The 20,726-nt window shown below is 48.2% G+C and overlaps 1 protein-coding gene across 9 annotated transcripts; it reads right to left on the minus strand.

The window, feature by feature from the left end:
- Positions 1 to 514: 514 nt before the first annotated feature.
- Positions 515 to 20,285, minus strand: LAS1L (LAS1 like ribosome biogenesis factor). Of its 9 annotated transcripts, XM_020895147.2 has the most exons (15): positions 19,840 to 20,263; positions 18,962 to 19,087; positions 17,889 to 17,958; positions 16,983 to 17,064; positions 15,835 to 16,128; positions 15,505 to 15,551; positions 14,531 to 14,640; positions 12,768 to 12,853; positions 12,358 to 12,408; positions 11,844 to 12,050; positions 11,330 to 11,477; positions 5,656 to 6,167; positions 2,731 to 2,881; positions 2,041 to 2,243; positions 751 to 841 (listed from the first exon to the last, which is right to left on the minus strand). In XM_020895147.2, exons 1-14 carry the CDS (start codon positions 20,181 to 20,183, stop codon positions 2,054 to 2,056), a joined length of 2,418 nt encoding a protein of 805 aa, XP_020750806.1. In that variant the 5' UTR covers positions 20,184 to 20,263; the 3' UTR covers positions 751 to 841; positions 2,041 to 2,053. The 9 variants fall into 9 exon arrangements, 8 of the variants coding, with proteins under 8 accessions (XP_020750809.1, XP_020750810.1, XP_070318172.1 ...); XM_020895150.2 differs by lacking the exon at positions 2,041 to 2,243 and having other exon boundaries at positions 515 to 841; positions 19,840 to 20,252; XM_070462071.1 differs by having other exon boundaries at positions 749 to 2,243; positions 2,731 to 2,851; positions 19,840 to 20,275.
- Positions 20,286 to 20,726: the final 441 nt, after the last annotated feature.

Consider the following 20,726-nt stretch of genomic DNA (forward strand, 5'->3'; position numbering starts at 1 on the left):
ACAGCTCAGGGCTGACAGGGTAGGCATTGAGGGTCTGAAAGAATTGGGTGATCACGGAAAAGCTCTGGGTCAGTCTCTAGGACATTTCTCTGCACCAGTGTCCACCACAGGGAGGTCCATTTTATCTTTTTCAAGGCAAAAGGAGCAAAAGAGTGACAAAGGAAGAGTTCTCTTTGGCTTTCAACTGTTGTTTGGTGCTCAGTGAGGGAAGGCAGGGAAATGGGTCAGAAGCATGCTGGGTAGCAACAGGAAGACCTGGATCTTCCAGCTGTCAGGGAGGTTCTGAGCTGATTCCCCTGATGCTGGCTGGGATTTATGACCAATGTCTCTTCCGAGGTCTGATGCTTCTAAGTGAGCTGGCCCCACATTACATTTGAGTGAAGGGAGTAAAAATGGTTTGAGTCAGAAAAAAGGCTTAAAAAGGGCAGTAGAACCACTTCTGCTGTTATGATCCCATCTTCTCAGGACCCCCCAGAATAAAGGGAGAAGCACACAACCCTGGATCTCACAAACATCAAAACAACAGTGGCCTGTTTATTGTTTTTCAAAATAAAACAAAACAACATATATTCAAAATTCTACTATGATGGAAAAGCTGAGCTGATATGGTTGATGCAGGCTATCTGCCAGGTTGTTTTCTGGAGCATTTGGTAGGTACACTGGGGGAGGCAAAGGAGGGTAGGCTATTGCCCCACTAACACTTAATGAACACCTATACCAGGGCAGTCATCAGAAGAGCTGTACGCCAGCTTTGAGCATATGAAGCTCATCCTGGCTCCAGAGAAGTTGGTTCAAGTTGCCACTGTCATTGCTGCCACTGCTGCAGCTCAGGCCTAGGGTGCTACAGAGAGAGGGGAGAAGAGTGGTCAGTCAGGGAAGGAGGCAGTTTTAGGCTCTGGAGGGGTTAAGGGTGCTTGATGTGTGTCTATGGGAAGGATGTCCCCTCTTGCCTGGCTTTACAAAGAGACTGGAATATATCTGAGAAACCACTTCAAGACTGGCCCCAGGGGTGGCTCTGCCTTCCCCTCAGCTGAAGGAAGAGGGAAAGGAATAGAACTTTTCAAATGAAACTTTATCTAGAACCCCAGTACATAAATCAGATTAAAGCAGAGCTATTTGGGTTGAAGTAGGAAAGGGAGACCACACCACCCTACTCCCAGGAAGGTATTGAAAGTGGCTGCCTTAAAAGGCTTTCTTCTAAGGTGCTAGATCTTGGGGGCCCAGAGGACAGTGGGCTGGGTCCCTCCCACTCCAATAGCTCATTAAGGAGCCCACGGCCAGGTATAGGCTGCAGGGCTTGGCCCAGCTCCCATTCTAGGATTGCAAAATTACCCTAGGGAGAAAACTGCTTTCCCCTTCCCTGGCCCTGCTCAGAATACTCTTTGCTTCCCCTTCTTCCTGCAGGTCAAGTTATTTCAGGTAGATGAGGGTGAAAGTTAAGAGCAAAGCCATCATCCTTCCTCTCAGGCAGATCCATGGTACTAATGTAGCTGAAAAACCCTTAGAGATTATCTAGCCTCATCCCCTCCCATCACTCACCATCTCACAGACAAGGGAACTGAGGCTCAGAGATGAGAAGGGACTTGCTCAACATTACAGAGATAAGTCAGAGTAGAGCTGAGACAAGGAGCAGGAGTGGGCATGCCAGCCCCAGCTAAAGAATTCTCCCTACTACAAGGGATTTAGGACTGGATTTAATAGCTCTACCTACCTACACTTCACCCTTGATAACTTGATGTTCATCAAGACAGCCTTTAACCAAAGGAGAGGATGTCTCTCTCGCAAGACATATGGGACCCACTCCCAACTACAGACCACCTGGCTTCCCCAGCTGCTTCCTCTACTCTCCAAGATGCCTGCTGCCCTGACCTACAACAGAGTCCACAACACTGCCTTGGGCCTGGCATGCTGCTGGGGTCCCTGGGTTCCATAGCCCACTCTCTGAATGTGTAGAGGAAGAGGGGTTCATCTATGAAGTGGGCAGGTGGCACAGGGACAGATTGTTTCAGGGGCCCACAGAAGTCTCTGTCTTGTACTCACAGGATTGTCCTGGTCACAAAAGCCCCGCATTCCAGAATGTACAGGCCCTCTTGATGGGCTCCTTTGTGTTACCAGCAGAACCCCTCAGCAAGGGTTGCTTGGTTCCTGGCTCCCTGATGACCCAAGGGCTCCTATACTTGTGATCCAGAGGTGAGTTTCGAGGGACAGCATGGAGCCCTGCACAGGCCTTGCTACAAAGATGCCTGGACAGTGCAGGGAGGCCTACTGATTACTCTGTGCACCTTTGCTCAAATCCCTACCCTTTTCTGCGCCTCAGTTTTCACCTGAGGAACATGAAGAGTTGAATTAGAGCACCCGGGTGTTCTTGACTTTTTAGGAGTAGTGGATCCCTTTAAAGAATCTGTTGAAAGCTATGGATCCTTCCCAAAATACAGACACACACATACATGCACACACACACACATGCATGCACACACAAACCAGACGCTTCTGAGAGGGATGCCAAGCCAGTTTTGTGTGGAGCTGCCTCACTGGCCCTCCACACTAGGGGCTGGGAGTCTTGGCAAGGGCCCAGCCAGGGATTGGAGCTTGTATTTCATTCATTTAGACCCTGACTGGGGACAGTTACCTCCCCCATCCACCCCATTCTATATTCTACCCTCCCTCCCTTCCTCCCTCCTGCAGGAGGCAAAGAAAGGGGTGAGAAATCCTGCTGCCATGGGCACTCACCCAGTCTTGCATGCTGGGGGTTCCAGCCGCTGCTCTAACACAGGCTGATCCAAAAGATACATGGTGTCATAATTCTCCAGCATAAGCTCTGCTGGGTCCTCGGTCTGACCTGGCATTCGACCTAAGGGGAAAGTGTCCCATCGTACATCTTCTGTGGAGCAAAACGAGGAGGCAAGAGAGGGCTGATGAGCTAGTTCTCCGATGGGTGCACAAGCCCACCTATCCTGTCCATCTACCCACTTTACTTCCCCACATAGCACAGGTTCTGTGTGCAACTCCAACCCCACTCCTTTACACATCATTTCTCATGAACTTTTCTCCACCTTAGTACTTCCTATCTCTTCCACAGCACCCCATACACTCTTCATGACTGTTCTGTGCGTTCACAAGCAGCACCCTCACCACAGCCCACCCCCTGCATACCATGTACACAATTATAGACATTTTTGTTCCTCTCTGCTATTCTTCCATTTCCCCAAACATGTCCCTACACAAACAGAATTCCCACTGCATCTCCTCCTCAAAACCAGATATCTCTGTATATCTGAATAACTTAGATATCCTACATACATATGTCCCCCCAGTATGTCTGAGAGCCACACCATTTCTTAGTGGCCTTGCCTTGAGAGATACATGTAAGATACATATACAGGCCCATATACTACCTCAAGGTGAATATTCTCTCAGAGGTATAATGCTCTCCCTCCCCACTGCACGGTCCTATTGCCCCCAGATGCATACACAAAGAACATCCCTTCTCTAAGGAAGGGCTGTTTCACTGCATGTCCCACGCCCTACAGACGCCTAAATATACATACATAAGCACACAGACCTAACCCTCCACTCAGTGTTTCCAGTTTTACTCTCTGCCTTTCATACACAAACCAGAAATCTTAATGTCCCTGCATCCCCACATATGTATATACACATACAGAGGAAGCAACAGTGAGGGGGAGAGGGGAAGATTTCCAAGTCCTAGCCTTTCCCCGTTCACAACACCACCACCACCACCCACTGACCCAGCCCCCCATACGTAGGAATGGATGATGTCAGGCACTCTCCACCTATTATGTCCTATCATTTTAAGTACCTTCCACACAGTATTATATTAAATCCCCCCCCAAAAAAATCCCTTCTCCATCCTTACACTAGTGCATTCAATGTTTGCAAGCAAAGCCTTCACCGGTGAGCTCTTCCAAACAGATCCAGTTTCTGGCCTCTTGCATCTCCCTGATACCCAAAGAATTCTCCCCTGGCATTCTGGAAAGTATCAACCCAGGACTATAAACTTTTATGTTACTCAAAAAACTCCCTCAGGAAGGGATGTACCTCTGCCTGCCCATCCCCTAACCCCTGGTTCTCCTACAAGAAGGAATTTGTGACTGCATTGCCCTATGGATACAAAGATACCTCTGTACACAGGGACCACTCCCTCCATGTCTGTCACTGACCTGACCATCCTCCTTCCCTCCCCATTACTAATGCTCCCAATTCTGTCTACATCATTGCCCCTGCCCCTCTAGCCTTATATCCTTGTACATGTCCCCCCAGTGATAGCACAGACCACACAGGCCATCTATGGATGCTGTCTCACTGCCTGTTCTCAGGCCTTTCCATATCACTCTCCCCCTTATTGCTTCCATTTCTCTCCCACATACACATGCCTCCTGGTCCCCATGGGTCTTGGCAACCCTGTCTCCTTTTCCAAAAACATATATGACCATGTATGCACAGATGCACCTACAGCCCACTTCACAACTTCTCTTTTTACAACCCTTTCTCTCTCTCCCTCCCTCCCCCTACTTCGTGCTCTCTCTCTCTCTCTCTCTCTCTCTCACACACACACACACACACACACTTCTCCTCAGTCACTGCCCTTCCCTTTAGATATTTTCAAGCACAGTCCTCCCTATCTTAAGAAAGTTCTCTCCACTGTGCCTTGGTGTGTCCAGCACATGCAGGCACATAACCATGTGCATACATGCAAACATAAACATGTTCCCTGGTCCCTAGCACTCAGGGCCCCAGCCCTTCCATCCATGTAAAAGCAAAGACTTCATTTTTACCCTAAGTTTCTTCACTGCCTCCCCCTCTCCCTTTATAATCTACCATGTCTACCCTACACCACACCCAATCCCAGCTGTTTTCCTTCCCTCCCTTCCCCAGGCTTCATCACACAGGCTATGCCTAACATTTATCCCTGCCTCAAGTGTGTACACATATACACATGCCTATGTGCACACCTCAGACTTTTCATTCCTTTGGCATCCCCCTGCCTTAAGGTCCCTGCTCCCCAACCCAAACAAGGACATTCACCACCCTCAGGAGCAGATTCATGTTCCCCCTACCTATCATCCAAGTCCCCTGCTCCCTACTGGCTTTGTCTCACTAACTTGTATGCTCACCAAAAATCTGACCTGTTCCTTATTCTCCCCTTTCTGATCTCATTTCCACTTCGTCTAACTGAATACCTCTGGGTTCCTTCTTTCTCAAACATATAGCAAAATCCTGTCCTATCACCACTCAGCCTCCACATGTCCATATACATTCACTTATACACAGACAGCACTGTACTTCGGCTCCCTGCACCTAATCACTGCATACAAAACACACATGCAGAATCACACATATATCCACCCCCAACTTGTCACTTTCTGCTTTGCTGCCCAGTGTCTACATCCACACCAACTCCTCTGAATGCGCTCTCTGCATGCGGCAGCTGGCAGCATGACAGTGCTAAGGTCCCTGATGCTCACATGTTCCATCCTAAGGGGGAGGGAAACCAGCTGTCATCCACATACCAGGTTGCCTCATGCTGGCTACTTCCTGCTACTTTCCATCCTTTCTTGAGGGTGAAGGGAAGCTTCAAGAGCCAGCCAGAGAGGGAAGATAGATGTGGGGAGAAGTGGTTAACAGGCTTCTTACCTGAGCTAACTTGCCATGCAGAATCCTGCAAAGCTCCTCTTTTCTGGGCTAGGAGCCTGGCATTCTCAGCAGTGGGGGACTCTTCCTCTGTAGAGAAAGGTACCACCTCCATCCTGTCTTCCTCCTCATCTTCATCACCGTCATTGTTGTCATCGTCACCATCATCTTCCTCCTCTTCTTCCCACTTCTGGTGATGATTTTCCTCTTCCTCTTCTTCATCCTCTTCTACCTGGTCTTCCATGGCTTCTTTGTTCTCCTTCTCATTTTCCTTGACATCATTCAGGCTGCCCTGCTCCTCCTGTGGCTGGGCTTCTCCTTCAGGCCCAGAGCTTGAGCCTCCTGGTTTGAGGATCAAATAAAGGTTGTCCACTGTGTATGGAGACTTCCCAATGGGGGAAGCCTCTGAACCTTCCTGCACCGGGATTTCTCCACTCTGGGTATAAATGGAACAGATGTGTAGCAGCTTCTCCTGCTCCTTGTCTGGCAGGAACTGCCCCATGGCTTTGAAGATGCTAAGAAAAGGGAGGAATGGAGTAAGAAAGATTCAGAATCTCAAGTCACTTCATACCAAATTCCAGTTTGAATTTGGTCTCGGAGCTTCCAGACCTCCCCTGAAAGGCAGTTCAGAAGAGCAAACAGAACACAGGACCATGGACCCTAAACAAGCTCTGTAATTCATCTCTGTGGTTCACTTCCATTCTCAGTAAAATGAGGACAATAATGGTACCTAACTTAAAGGGTTGTTTAATGAAGTAAATAGCATAGCTCACATAGAGTGCCTGGCCCATAGTGAGCAAGCAATAAATGATAGCTATTAATCATACTAAAATGCTATATAAATATAGAAACTAGCCAACATGCCTGCAGGGCTGGACATGAAAATGGCAGATCCCTTTCTTTAGCTAGGCAATCTATCCTGAGCTCCAAAGATATACTGGAAGTATGTGGTGCTCCTTCCCCATGGAAAACAAAGTGTGATCCCTTTCTGGGAACAACTATAGCCCCGCCTGGAATGGAAGAAAAGCAGCAGCTGACAAGACAAAGCAGGGTGTGGGAGGGAGGCCAGATGAGCACTGCAGATTCAGGCACTACAAGAGCTGGGGGCAGGCAGAGAACACAAGGTGGGCAGGAGAGATCAAGGGAGGGCTTTGTGCAGAGACAATAGCAAGCACACAGGGCTGTGTGTATGCAGTGAGACTAGCCTGGCTCAAGGAGTAGAGCTTTGCTGAGGAGCTGTGGGAGCAGCAGAGACAAGAGCAAGCACACAGGGCTGTGTGTATGCAGTGAGACTAGCCTGGCTCAAGCAGTAGAGCTTTGCTGAGGAGCTGTGGGAGCAACAGAAGCCTGCAAAGGTTAGGATGTGTGTATGTTGGGTGGAGGGGGTCACTGGATGTTTCTGAGCACAGGTGAAGGCCGCTTTTCTGAAGATCGCCAGGGTGACCGTGTGGAGGATGGCCCGGGTGGGGCAGCCTGAAGTCAGGGAGACCAGGGAGTCAGTGAGGACTGACACAGGGCACTGGCAGTGGAGATGGGGAGAGAGAGAAGCTGTGCAGAACAGACAGACAGCAGGGCTTGGTAACCAAATGGTAGGGGACAGGCAGAGGAAAGTTAAAGATGATGACATCGTGCACACGAAGGACAGTGCTAACAACTAAACTACCAACAGATACAAAGCCACTGGGAAGGAGAGTTCCTGGGGAGGTACAGGGTGAGTATCCCTTGCAGAGCCTCACAGAGAACTACGCACCCAGCACACACCTGATCAGTGCTAGAGGCATGGGAAAGATGCACAGATGGATAGTTTCCTTCTAAGTGTATTGAGTTTGAATTGCAGGTTGTTCATGGAAGGAAGGGCCATGTGCTCAGTGGAGTTTTCTCTCTGGAGCCCATAGGCAGACTGGCCACATAGGTGTGGTTGCTGGTCACTGGCTGCTGGGGACAGGGCTGGGAGCTAGTGACTCCACTGGGAGACTGGGAGACCCTCTCTGCAGGGGTAATTTCATATTCTAAGATGGCACTGGCTCAAATTGAATTGATATTGGCTGGCTGGGGGCGGGGGGGGGGAAGCTCTCAAAAAAGCTTCCAGCCTTACTAAGAAGCAGAGCCAGAGAGAAATTTTCTTCCCTCTCATTGCAGTCCATTAGTGCGATTAATAATAAATATTCTTAGGCACTTGATCTTGGCAAGACACCATACAACTACTGTTTATTATTACCCTCTTAAGCTGTCTAGTCTGACCACTGAGGTATAGGGGTGATAAGAATCTTAAAATCCATCTCCTTCCTCAGGTTTGCCTGGTCATATCTAGGGACTGAGAAGGTCACAGATCACACTGGTGGAAATAAGGTGAACTCTGGACTCATAAGACCTGGGTCCAAATCCCTGTCCCACCATCAACAAATTGTATGACTTTTAGATAAGTCACTTCACTCTATTCAGAGCCTCAGTGTCTTTCTTATCTATTAAATTCAGTGTCTGTAATATCTCTGACTCCAAAAGATGGCTGTGTCAAATGAAAAAGCTCCTACAAACACAGCATACTTGTCTGACACTTAACTGCCAATGGTATATTTTATTTTTCCTCTGGGGAAAACAAAAGTCATGTTCTATATGTGCAATAATGGAACACTGTATAAAGAACACAGGAGGAAGGACAGTATATCTGGATTCTGGTCCCAGATCTGGCCTGAAGACTTACTACTGACTTGCAGCATAATACCTGAGGAAATCCCATTTCCCAACCTGTGTAATGGTGTGATTAGGACTCAACTCACTGATTATCTAGGTAAGGCAGGATCTGTGTACAAGAAACCATACCCAAGTGAGCTGCTATTACTGCTTGGCATGTGTCACATCCCTCTGGTATGCTTGGGTTGGGAGAAGATCTCTGTGGTGCAGACTTCTCCAAGACCAGCAGCTTCCACTCTGCAGGCACTTAGGACTGGAAAGTACTTTAAAGGCCATCTATCCAAACCTCTCCATGCCGCTCTTTTCATTCCCTCTCCCATTACACACACATGCCATATTCCTTCAGAACTTTGAAATTTCCTTTATTTTTTCTCTTGCTAGAATTACTCAAATGCCTCTAGGAGTTTCTGGTTCTCCTCCCAGTTTCCCACCCATTTGTATCATTTTCAGTCTATAGCAGACAAATCTGGAGATTTAGCTGTTTGGTTCAGTTCCATCTCCTGGAGGTCTTGCCCTCAATGACTCTGTCAACAAGGCTACTTTTTTCTAAGTTACTTATAAGATACAACTGTGACACAAATGGCATTAGGATTCAAGAAAGACTTTCTGACTCCATGGGGAGAGGATAAGGGGGGCTAAAACGGTCTAAGCATCCAGACTCCCACTTCATTTATTCCTCAACTCCCACCAAAGAGAGCACTGTTGGCAACGATAGCAGAGTATAATTTAGTTCAACAATATTTGCTGAGGTTTGTTTGGAGACTGGACTTGCAAGTGTGCTGGGGCACAGGTGGCTAATGCAGAGCCCTTGCCCTTGAAAAGCTTAGTCTGATAGAGGGAAGGAGACACTAGGAGAAATAGACATGACAAGAGAAAATCTCAGATTTGAGAAACACTTGAGAGAATCAAAATGACAGGGTAGATAGTGCTGCCACCAAGTGAGACAGGGAGCAGAGGAGGAAGATCACTTTGGGGCTGGAGTGGGGAGTAAGACAACTAATGCCCTTTCAATCACAGTAAGGTACTTAGAGGCCATCCAAGGGGAAATATCTGCCATGCAGTCAAATACAGGAGGTTGAATTTCTGGGGAAAGGCCTGAGTTAGATAAAGAGATTTGGGCCTTGGTACTTTATAGGAAATAGTTTTTCTTTTTTTTAAAAAAAAAAGCACAGGCATTTCAAGGAAGGAGTAGCGAACAGTATCAATGCGGCAGACAGGCAATGGACAAGGGCCCACTGGATTTGGTAATTAGGTCAAAGCAGCTCTAGGGGTGAATGCCAGATTGCAGCAAGTTGAGGCGTAAGAAAGTAGTGAGGAAATTGAGACTGCTGAATACACATTACTTTTCTGGGATGTTTTGACAGGAGAGAAAGGAGTGATTAAGTTGCTGGTAACTCAATAGAGGGATGCAGTGTCAAAGGAGATTTCATTTGTGTTGTTATGATTGCTGTTTTAAGATAAGAAAAATTCAGACACTGTTCACAGGTTGAAGAGCAAGAGCCAGTAGAGCAAGGGAGAGGCTGGGGTGAGGCCCCAGTGATGCTGGCAGAGGTAGCTCCAAAGAACAGGTGGAGGAGTAGGCTTTGAGGTTGGGTAAGGCCACCTCATCTTGAGATTGGCGACAATGCTGAGCATAGCCAGAGATCAGCTCATGAGGTCTGGACCTCAGGTCATGGGGGCCCTGCCAGAGGCCTCCATGTGCTCAAGGGAGCTAGGGTAAAATGGGGGAGGGGTTTGAGGTGACTAGTAAGGGTTTAGAACAGTCAGGAAACAGGAGAGAAAGTGGGCAGGAAACAAGTAAAAGCTCAGACAAGCCAAACTGAGACCTGGCCTGAGATCAAAAATCATACCTCTGCAGTGGCAGCAATCCGCAGGGCTATGTGGTTTTCTCCAGCAGAGCTCAGCTACCTGGGCTGAGGAATGGGAGAAGCAGACTGGGAAGGATCAATTCCAGCTTGGCAGTTTGTAAGTCAGATATGCCAAAGGATGGACAGAATGGAGGGTGCTGATGATAGGTGACTGAAGTGATCAACCAAAGACAGGACTGAAGAGAAGCAAGATTGAGGCAGGTAAGAAATGGAGGGATAGAGGTCTGGATGCAGGCAAAGAACAGATGCTATGGGATGCAAGGATGAGAACTGGTAGGACAAGAGGTGGTAGACAAGAGGTGGTAGTCACAAAGTGGGATGCTGGGATGTAAGCTTTCAGAGGTGGAACAACTTTGAGTAATGGAAATGAGTGTAGTGGAGGATGAAGGTCACTGAAGTTGAGGAACCGCAGTGTCAGATGGATCACTCAAATGAAACAAATACTGCTCCAAAAAGCAGGAAGAGAATTGGGTCCTAAAGCCTTCCATGAGTATGAGGGGAGTGGTGTGGGGTCAGGAAATGACAGAAAAAAGGAAAGGGAGACAACCACAGGTATCTACAGAACCAGTGCAATATTCATTTTGATCAAAGCACTGAGTGGACTGGGCAAAGGGGAGTCAAGGAGGTATGATTATCACAATAGATTGGGGCAGAAGCAGAGAGATCTTTGAATGTCAGGCTAATAAACCTAGTCTTCATAAGGAAAGCAATAACAAGCCACTGAAGGTTGTTAAGCACCTATGAGAGGTACATTTTGGGAAGATAATGGAGACACCACTGGGCATAGAGTCAGCAAAATGGGTTCAATAATCAACAGCAGCTACCATTTATTGTGCACTTACTCTGTACAGGCCACTGTGCTAAGCACTGTAGGGGGGTGTCTTATCCATTTTCATACTGGACTCAGTTCAGCCACTTCTTAATCTCTGTGATCTTAGGCAAGAATATATCCTACCCCTTCCCTCTCTAGGACTCAGAATAACTCTCTCATCTTGAGGGGAGATCTTTGCAAGGAGGGGGGTCTTTGCAAGGGCTCAACCAACTCTACCATTCTAGGCCTGTGGCCCTGAGGCCTGCAGCGTCTCACCCTCTTATTGGATGGTATTCAAAAGACTTACAGCTGAAGAAGTTGGGGGCTGGCCCAGCAAGGTGAGCCCAAACAGGACTCAACCACCTGGGGCCAGTCAAGGGAGGCAGGGCAGTTGAAGAGCCTCCAGTTCTTTCTCGCTTCCCACTGGCTGGCAGAAAACCGGCGGGCATTCCGTCCTGAGAAAGAAGACAGGGCCTGAGAAGAAGGAAAGAGAAAGCCCCTCACCCAATCTTGCATCTAAAAAGTTTAGCTGTCCCTCTCTGTCCTCCCAGACTTCAACATTCCTTCAATGAGGACATTCTAAACCTCCCCATTGCTCAAAGCATTCAGAACTCTTGGCCCCAGCCCAGTTTACTTGGCTCTGAGAAGAAAAAGGTGAAGGGAGATTTGTCCCTGCTGCTGCAGGGCCCTCTTGGGCCGACCTTAAAGGTTTAGCCTTTAACACGGGATGTATCTGCCTGGTGCTATTCAGTATGAGGACAGTAGCAGATGCTCTTGCCTGGGCTGCATTAAGCCCTGGGGCTAGGACTAGTCTTCCTCACCAGTTTTGGTGTTAGCCACAATCAGTTCAGTGGTCCATCTGAGGATGTAGGTGGACCGGATCCCAGTATTCCCCAAGGTTGACAGCTCAGAGAACATCCTCTCCAACAGGGCCTGCATGAAGGTCTGGGAGTGCAGGCCCCTAAGCAGGGGCTGCCAGAATTGAGAGAACGGCTTTGGCACCACGACGTCATCCAAGTCCACGTTTTCTGGTTTGTGAGAAACATCCATTCACAGGAAAAGGGGAAGCAGAGAAGGAGAGGGAAGAAGGGAGGGAAGAAGGAGGAGGAGAGAAGGAGAGAGAGAGAAGGAAGGGAAGAAATCAAGCAGAGAGAGGGAGAAAAAGAGGGGGCCCCCCCAATAATAACAGAGTTGCCACCGCAGAGCAAAAAGAAACATGAGAGCAGAACAGCAGGGAGAGAAACCAGTTAGTATCTGGCAAACAACAACTGACTCAAAACAGAGTACAAAAGAAAGAGAGCTCTGGTTCTAGCTTCAGCTTTGTCAATAACTCACTGTGTGACTTTGGATCAGTACCTTCCCCTCTCTGGACCTCAGTCTGCCCATCTGTAACATGAGGATGTTGCACTACATGACCTTACAAGGCCCTTCCAGTTCTGTTGTTCTAGCTCTCTAGTAAGTGGCTAAATCACAATTAATACAGCAAAATAATGGCATTAAGACCCCCACCCCAATCCCAATCCACCCTATCTTACCCCACCCAATTCCAGGCCACCTAAGAATAGCCCAAACCAACAACTACTTTTCAGTGGGGCTACATTCTGCTCTGCCAGGATGATCTTCCAGTAGCTATGGAATGGCAGGAAACAGCCCTTACCCCTTGTCCAGGGCCACCCAGACCACCCCTGGTGTTCTTGTCCAGGATACCCATACCCTAAGGCTGTAGTGAGTCTTCAGGACCCTACCTTCATATTCTATCTGCAAAGCTGCCAACTGTTCAAATGTGGGGATGAGAAAGCCGTCATCCAGAAAAGCATCTAGCACAGCCTCCCTGGAGCAAGAGGACACTAAATTAAGTAAACTGAAGCAAGCAGAAGACCCCCTTCTACTCCCCTACCCACTCCCAAGGCTGCCAATGCCTCAACTCAAAGGCCAAACCAGCATGGGAAAAAAGGAAGGCAGCTGACAGTTGGCTTTCAGGCCCCTGCCTCTTGGGTCAAGGGCTGAGCCAAAAACTGGGATCAGAGGGTTTTGAACAAGCATCTACCAAGCACATACTAATCTGAGGCCCATAACAAGGGCAACAGTAGCTGAACGAGCTCGAAAGCATATATGAAAGAAAGTCCCAGGCCCACAAAGGAGTTAAATGCCTGTGGTCATAGGGTCAAGATCCTGCTCAGTCTTTTCTCTTTACAGTTGTCCAGTCTCCTACCCCTCCCTTTCTCCCTGGTTGCCTTCATTCAAATCTTAGAAGCAGAAACTTTAGGGACTCCATTGATGGATCAAATATTATTCTCATTCCTATAGCCTGCAAGAACCCAGAACTAAGTTACAGAGGTTAAAGCCTAAGAAATAGGGGTAATCTCTCATTCCCATCTAGCTCAAACCAAAATCAGCGTCAGCTGTCTCCTCCGAAGCTAGAAGTTCCCTAAGGGAGTCTCTCCTAGCTGACTGTGCTGAAGGGGAACAAGAGCTCTCAAGGTGTCTCAACATCTAGATGGCTGTCATGCTCAGGCTCAAGGAGAAAAGAGTTGTCCTATCCATCTCCTGTCTCCTCAGGTCAATATCCAGGAATAGCACTTAAAACAGTCAACCAGTTGCCTGCTCAGCATGATCAGGCAGACACTACTGTATAGCACAATGATAGTTTTCCCAGCTACTGAGGTAGTCACCACTCACCTCTTTCCAGATGGGTACAGCTAAGAAGCCTAGGCTAGGCAGACACTGATAAAAACACTGTCTGAACTATTAGTGTCCTAGGAATAAAGACATCAGGAACAATCCTAATTTGCACTGCAGGTACTGCCTGCTATCCAGGCCCACTCTGTCACCTACACCACCTTCCTATACTGTCAGCTTCATCGCAGATTCTTTCCAACCTCTTCCCAAGCCCTTTCCAGCTGAATTTAGGTAACCAGGGAGGAGAAGAATGGATAGACACTGTCTGCTCTGGTTGAACTGAGTACTACTTTGGGGGGGAAATAAGGCTCATGGCCATAATGGGTGGTTCAGTGGGAACGTAATCTTTCAAGGATCCAGGCCTTGGGAAGGCCCCTCCTCTGTCCCCTCAACCACAACTATCCAAGGGATGCTGATACCCTCTCATAGCAGTTTAAGAGACCAGCAGTGCCTACCAAACATCTTTTACCTCAAACTCAGATTAAAGAGGTAGGCAGTGAAAAAGCAAAAGATTCAGGACTCTTCCTAGTTGCCAAGAGTTTCATGTACACTGGACACAGAGAAACAAAGCTGGCCAGGGGATGCATGACAGTAAACATTATTGCCTGTAGCCAGTCCAGTGACTCAGAGTAGGCAAACCACATCTGGTAGCTTTCAGGGCTTGCGAAAGTGGATCATGCGAAATACAGGGTCACCCGTGGGGGATCAGGATTATCCCTGGAATTTCCTACAGCAGAGGCTAGCAAGCTGGGATATGAAAACCAATTTCAGGAAGGCTGCTACACTCTACCCTAGAAGAGTAGCAGCCCCTGATTACCTAGTTACACACCTGTTCTCGAATGTAATGCCCTTGAGCTCTGCCAGGATGCATTCTACAGGTGGGGACAGGTTATTCCACGCTTTAATGGCCTGAGGTAAATGCCTATATTTCTCCAGCACCTGCCAGCAAAGAGGGTCCCATCAGAAGGCTAGTTCAACCAGGTAACCCTCCCCTATCCCTCCAGGATTCCTTCTCATAGGACCTCTCAGCACTTCCCTTCAGGGAATATGGCAGTGTATGCCAGGGTGAGCTCACAATGTCCCTATTGGCTCTGCAACTAAAAATATCCTGACCCTCAAGCTCCAGATTTTCTCTTCTTCTTCTTCCTCCCTCCCCACCCCCCAAATTCCCTGCAGCTCCCAATAACCAGATAATCCAATACACAGATATCCAATGGGGGCATTTGGTTGGGAGTTGAGCAGAGAACCTTGGACTCAGGGGTGAGAGGAAGCAATGAGTTATGGAAGAAAGTGAATCAGGAGACCCAGGTTCTTGTCCTGGTTTTATCACTAACTGCATATGTGACCTTGGGCCAGTCCCTTCACTCATCCATGGCTTCAATTGCTTCATCTGTGAAAAGGAAGGGTTGAGCTGAATGGTTTGCAAGCTACCTCCCTTCCGGCTAAAATAGCACCCATAAGCTCACCTGATCTAGGAAGGCTCTTGGATGCCATTTGCTGATCAGCTGCAATACAGTAGGTCTGTGCAACCACATACACCCGGTTATTCCCTACCACCCAATAGGGCCAAATATCCACAAACTTCCATCATCTGCTCCCTTCCATTGATGTGGAAGATCAGCCAACCGGACTCTGCTCCTCTTGTCTGGTTCCTATTCCCCGCCTCCCCATTTCTAAGAAGTTCCCTCAAGCTTTACCACTTTTCTTTCAATTTCCTTCTCAGGACTTCTCTCAAGTAGCTGGCAAGAAGGAAGAAATGGCTAGGGCAGGTGAAAACAGGCCAAGTCAAGGGCACATTCTTACCTTAAACTGCTCCTCTTCATAGGATATCAGCAGTTCTCGGGCTCTTTCTGAAAACAGAATAGGGTAACAGATAGAGCAGCCAACCCTGTGTCCTACTCCTGATGGAATTTTGAACCCCCTCACCTCATTTCCTGAGTTGTAAAATGGGAACTAGAATTCTTGGCTCTCTTGCTTCACAGGGCTCAACGAAGATGCTTTCTGACAGTAATTTTTTTTAAGCTAAGCCTCACCATAACCCCAAAGGAAATACCAAGTCAGCGAAATAACCAGAGTCAATCATAAGCCTGAGTCTTCCAAGCTCATGAGCCCCTTTCTGCACCAGACACCTACCATACAACTGTTTATGTCTCTGAGCCTTTTGTAAAAGCGGATCAACCTCTTTGCTGTCTTTGTTGCCTTCGCGGTCTCCATCAGCCTTGACATTCAGCTCTACACCTTTCTCCTCATCCTTAGGCTCTGGATTCTGTTCTTTGATGTCATCAACAACAATTTTCTTATCTTCCTTTTGGTCTTCTTCATCTGTCTCTTCCCTCTCCTCCTCCAACTCCCAGGTCTCTCTCAGGCTGTTCTCCATTTGGCGGCACCAATAGGTGTTCTGGAGCCAATCCAGGACAAAATAACAGCCTAAAGAAGGGGAGGAAGGAAAGTAGTGCCATAGTAACAGTCACAGGCAAGCAGCTCCTCAGCAGGCCCCCAGTCTCATCTTGCAAACATTATGGGCAAGCCCCAGGGAAAGAGGCTTGGCTCCAAGAAGACACAAATCTCACATATCCAGAAACAGCCCCTCTTGCTCTGGGTTATCCCCCTGTTGTTTGCTTCCTCCCACTCACCAGCACATTTCCTAGAAAAAAACTAATACCAGACTTGAAGATGGGAGGCCAAAAATGGAATGGGGCTAGCAAGTGGAAGAATAGAGACCCAGCCCCACTAGCTAGTTACAAAGCCTTAGCCAGTCAGGTCTCTTCCCTTTTCTAGATCTCAGTTTCCCCAACATGAAGGGGTAAGGCTGAATCAGGGGTTCTTAGTTGGAACGGGGTGTCCAAAGAACTCCTGGACTCATGATATTTGATGGCTCACACCTCTCAACCCACTCCCCATTCCCCTCCTCAGGCATAAAATTTAAGGGGACGCCAAAAAACTCAGTAATTGAGACAACAAAACAGGATCAGAAGAGTGCCCTGTTACACTATATTGGAGCCTAAAGCAAAAGGAGAAATCAGTATTATTAATCCTATCTTTATTCACGTTTGGTATTTTGATCATTGTAAGTTTTTCTATATTAAAATGCTACTTATATTGATTACTGAACTTTTGACATCCCCTTAAAGTTTGTGTCCAAGGTGAATGCTTCACTTGACTCACCCTAGTCTCAGCTCTGACCCCAGGTGAAGACCCTCCTCCCTCTCTTTCTCCCCACAGTGCCACCCAGCCCAGGCTTCTGGGCTTAACTGTGATATGTATACTCCCTGGGGACTCACCCCTACGGCAGTCATTTATATGGGGCATTTTCTTGTGGGTTAACTCATGGCGAAGTTCAACAATCCAATCCGGAATGTTCACCTGATTGTGGAGGAGGGTGTGCGCGCAGAAATTAGAAAATATTAAAGCAGAAAGGGCCACAGAGATGAATTAGCCTGGCTTCTCCCCATTTTACAAATAGAGAAACGGAGGTCCTAAGAGGAGGTTCTGGTCTTAGTGGCAAAGCCAAAATTAGAAACCAGATCTCCTGATTCTCTTTAGCCTCTGAGGAGGTGATCCTGAAAATCAGAAGACACTTGCCTCCCCCAACCACCAACTACCCTCCTCCAATGAAGAAGATTCCTGTGAAAGAGCATTAATAATCACCTTCTTCAGCCTCCTTTTGCCCTGCCAGTACCAGTTCCTCTCCCAGGGTACCCTTTACCCTTCTCTTCCTCCTTTCCTTCCTCCTTCCCTCCCAGACTTCCTCCAGGAAGCTTCTCTTGATGGTTGAGAACCTGTCTGCCATCTGGGTCTCTACACACCTCATATACTCACTCAAACCAGAAATGTCTTACAATTTCACACTGCTTGGCTGGATTTGTCTCCTCCTTCAGACTGTCAACAGCCAGAGGGCAGGCACTTTAACTGCGACCTCTTTCCTGTCCCCACCCAGTGGTGCACTGGGGTGCCTCAGCACAGGGGTGCCATTCCCAGCAAGCTGGGCAAACCAAGCCCACTGAAGACATCAGCCATGAGCAAGGAAGCAAGTCTGCTTCTTTCAAGCTAAAAGCTGAGGCTCTGGGGTTCTTGCTGGGCTTGGCTGACAGTGGTGGGATAAGCTAGTCTGACTGTACCCACTAAATGCCCCATTTAGTGAGCCCTTCTGAGGAGAGAATTGAGCAAGGCCACTTTATCATACACACCTCCTGAGCCAGGAATTTGAGAGGGAGCTTGGCAAACTTTGTCTTCCTCTCCGAGATAAGGTTCACAAACCTGAGTTTGGGGGAGAAATAAGTGGCAGAGCCCAAGTAACTGCTTTATTCAAACCAGTGGGGCTTCAAAACACCTTGCTGAGTTACTGACACCTTGCATTTCCACAACCTTTCCAATGACTGTTCTGTCCTGTTCTTATGGTTGGTGTCAGCCAGAGCAGGAATGGTACCATCCAGTCCAACATTACTCAGAGTCTGCCCTATACTGAAGCCATACAAATGAATAAGACACTGCTCTGGCCTTGAAGAGTTCAGTCTAGGATAAATAACCATGACATAATATAACATATTATGCTAGAACATAATATGTTATAAATGCTAGAACAAATGACTACATCAAACGATATGGGGAGCACAGTTAAACAATGGATAAGGTAAGAAGAGCTAAGGACGACCTTAAGGCAAACAAGGGAAACAGTATGAGCTAAGCAAAAATTGTGACAGATGAAAAACTCAGAAGCAACCGTTTTCTTGATGTACATGAGACAGCTAGACCCACTCTGAGCAACTCTGTAAATCAGGAACTCCTGGCCCACATCTTGGTTTCCACAACTCAGCAACCTTTCAGTGTTCATGAACAGAATGGGATAAAGGTGTAGACAAGGGTAGGATTAGAAAAACCACATTAAATCATGGTCAAGAACATCAAAGCATTCAGAAAGGTTCCTCTAGGTAAGAGTAAAAGGGAGAAAATAAATCGAACTGTAAAGGCTGGAAGAGACCCAAAGAGACCATTTGGTCTAAATCACCCTCACCCTATATTCCAAAGAGAGGGGAAGAAAAATGGAGGAGAGAAGGCTCTCAGGAAAAAAGAGGAATGTGTGTTAACAGGGGGTTACCAAAAGCTGTCAAGTTAAGCAATCACAGGGTGACCCATACACAAGGACACACAAGGCATTTTGCTTCAGGGAGCACCCAAAGCCAAACTTGGCTTATCGTGCAAGCCCCATGCCCCCCACCCTCAAAACCACCCCCCAACACACCCCTACCCATGTAGGTCTTACCTGACCAATGCCATGCCATAGAGCAGTCTAAGTTCATCAGTGCCCAAGCCACCAGTTACATCCATGAGCTTACAGCGTACCAGGTCAGCAGTAGAAGCCACTGCCAGGGGGAGTTCGTTGCCTAACCTAAAGGGCCACAGTCCAGCACCATCATAAAGGTCCTTTACACTGGCCCACCCTCCACCTCATAATCTAGCTTTCTGTAGGTTATTATATATTGGCTAAAGGGTGTGTTAACAGACACAAATCAAGAAGCTGGGAAGATGGGAGTGGGGGTGGGGGTGGGTAGGTAATGTCCCTGGGATCCAACAGTATACAGGATGCCTAACTGCTACACAACAAATCAACAGTTAAGTGTGGACACACCCCTTTCACCCTCAACTCATTCAGCTAGAAAAAAACAAACAAACAAACAAAAAAAAACACCTTATTCTGGAGACACTAATCCCTTGTCTGCTCCCAACTAAATCTTACCAACTAGACTGAACCACCCCATTCAAACATGGATTTTTCAGGCAAGCTCCCACCACCCTTTCTAATTCAAATAGAAGTCCACCCTAGAGTGCTACTCCTTAAGCCCTGCCTGGCTCAGCCACAGCAGTTCCTTCAGTACCCAGCCCAAGATGAGAGAAGGTAAGGGTTAAAGCTCACAGATTTGACAAAAGGGCTGTTGAGGCACACCGCAAATGGGATTAGTGCAAGAGCTTTGCTGCGACTTTTCCCCCAGGCACACTGAGACAAGCAATGCCCAAACCACGCGTGGGAGAACCATTAAGCATTTAGGAGAAGACTAGATAGTAAGGCCCTAAGAAACCCTATAGAGGAAGAAGTGAAGTGCCACAAGCACGCAGGCAGGAGGGCTAAGCCAACCGCCTTACCTGCTCCTCCACACCGTGATGCGGTTCAGCGCGTACCGCTGCAATTTATAGTCGTCACTGAACAGATACACCATCACCTGATCCCACTCGGCCCTGCTGAGCCAGGCGACCACGATGCGCTGGGCCCAGAGTGGCGACGACCCTTTCTCTTTGACGCACTTCCCGCACCACGCACTCCACACAAGATCCATTCCCCGGGGACCCAGACCTGGCTCAATCTCGGATTCCGAACGGACATCGGGCTCAACATCGGGCTCAACATCGGGGTCAACGGGCTCAACATCGGGCTTAGGCCTTGTGCCGCCGCACTGAAGATCAGCCTCCATCTCTCGGTCAGCCTCCATCTCAACGTGCTACGCTAACTCCAAACCGCCGCCGCACCAGCAGCCAATGGGAGAGCGTGACCCCGACGTAAGCCCGCCTCCCAGCGTTAGCATAGCAAATCAAAACGCGAGAGCTAAAGGCTGCCCAAACCACGAGCTGAGGGAAAGGCAACCGGAAGTGTTCTTTCGTCATAGCAAACGTTCTAACAGCAAATGTTCAGTCTCAACGTTCCGCTTATTTCCTGGTTGCTAACAGGCTTCTGTCCCATACCCAGCCGGACGTGTCTGGACGGCAGGAGGAATTTCAGTTTGAGCTCCTTGGCGGGCGGCTGTGGGACGTGTCTGGACGGTAGGAGGAATTTTAGTTTGAGCTCCTTGGCGGGCGGCTGCGGGACGTGTCTGGACAGTAGGAGGAATTAGTTTGAGCTCCTTGGCGGGCGGCTGCGGGACGTGTCTGAACGGCAGGAGGAATTTCAGTTTGAGCTCCTTGGCGGGCGGCTGCGGGACGTGTCTGGACGGTAGGAAGAATTTTAGTTTGAGCTCCTTGGCGGGCGGCTGCGGGAC

The sequence above is a fragment of the Odocoileus virginianus genome, chromosome X (assembly GCF_023699985.2).
Source record: "Odocoileus virginianus isolate 20LAN1187 ecotype Illinois chromosome X, Ovbor_1.2, whole genome shotgun sequence".
Taxonomy (NCBI): Eukaryota; Metazoa; Chordata; class Mammalia; order Artiodactyla; family Cervidae; genus Odocoileus; species Odocoileus virginianus.

Bases quoted from the DNA above. Each gene is read 5' to 3' on its own strand.
- LAS1L (XM_020895146.2), bottom strand. From the start codon at position 20,183: ATGGAGGCTGACCGAGAGATGGAGGCTGATCTTCAGTGCGGCGGCACA. The intron at 17,959-18,961 runs GTAAGACCTACA...CCCCAAACTCAG, and splicing joins TATGGCATGGCATTGGTCAG to GTTTGTGAACCTTATCTCGG. The intron at 11,478-11,843 runs GTGAGGAAGACT...CTTCTTTCTCAG, and splicing joins TGTGGCTAACACCAAAACTG to GACGGAATGCCCGCCGGTTT.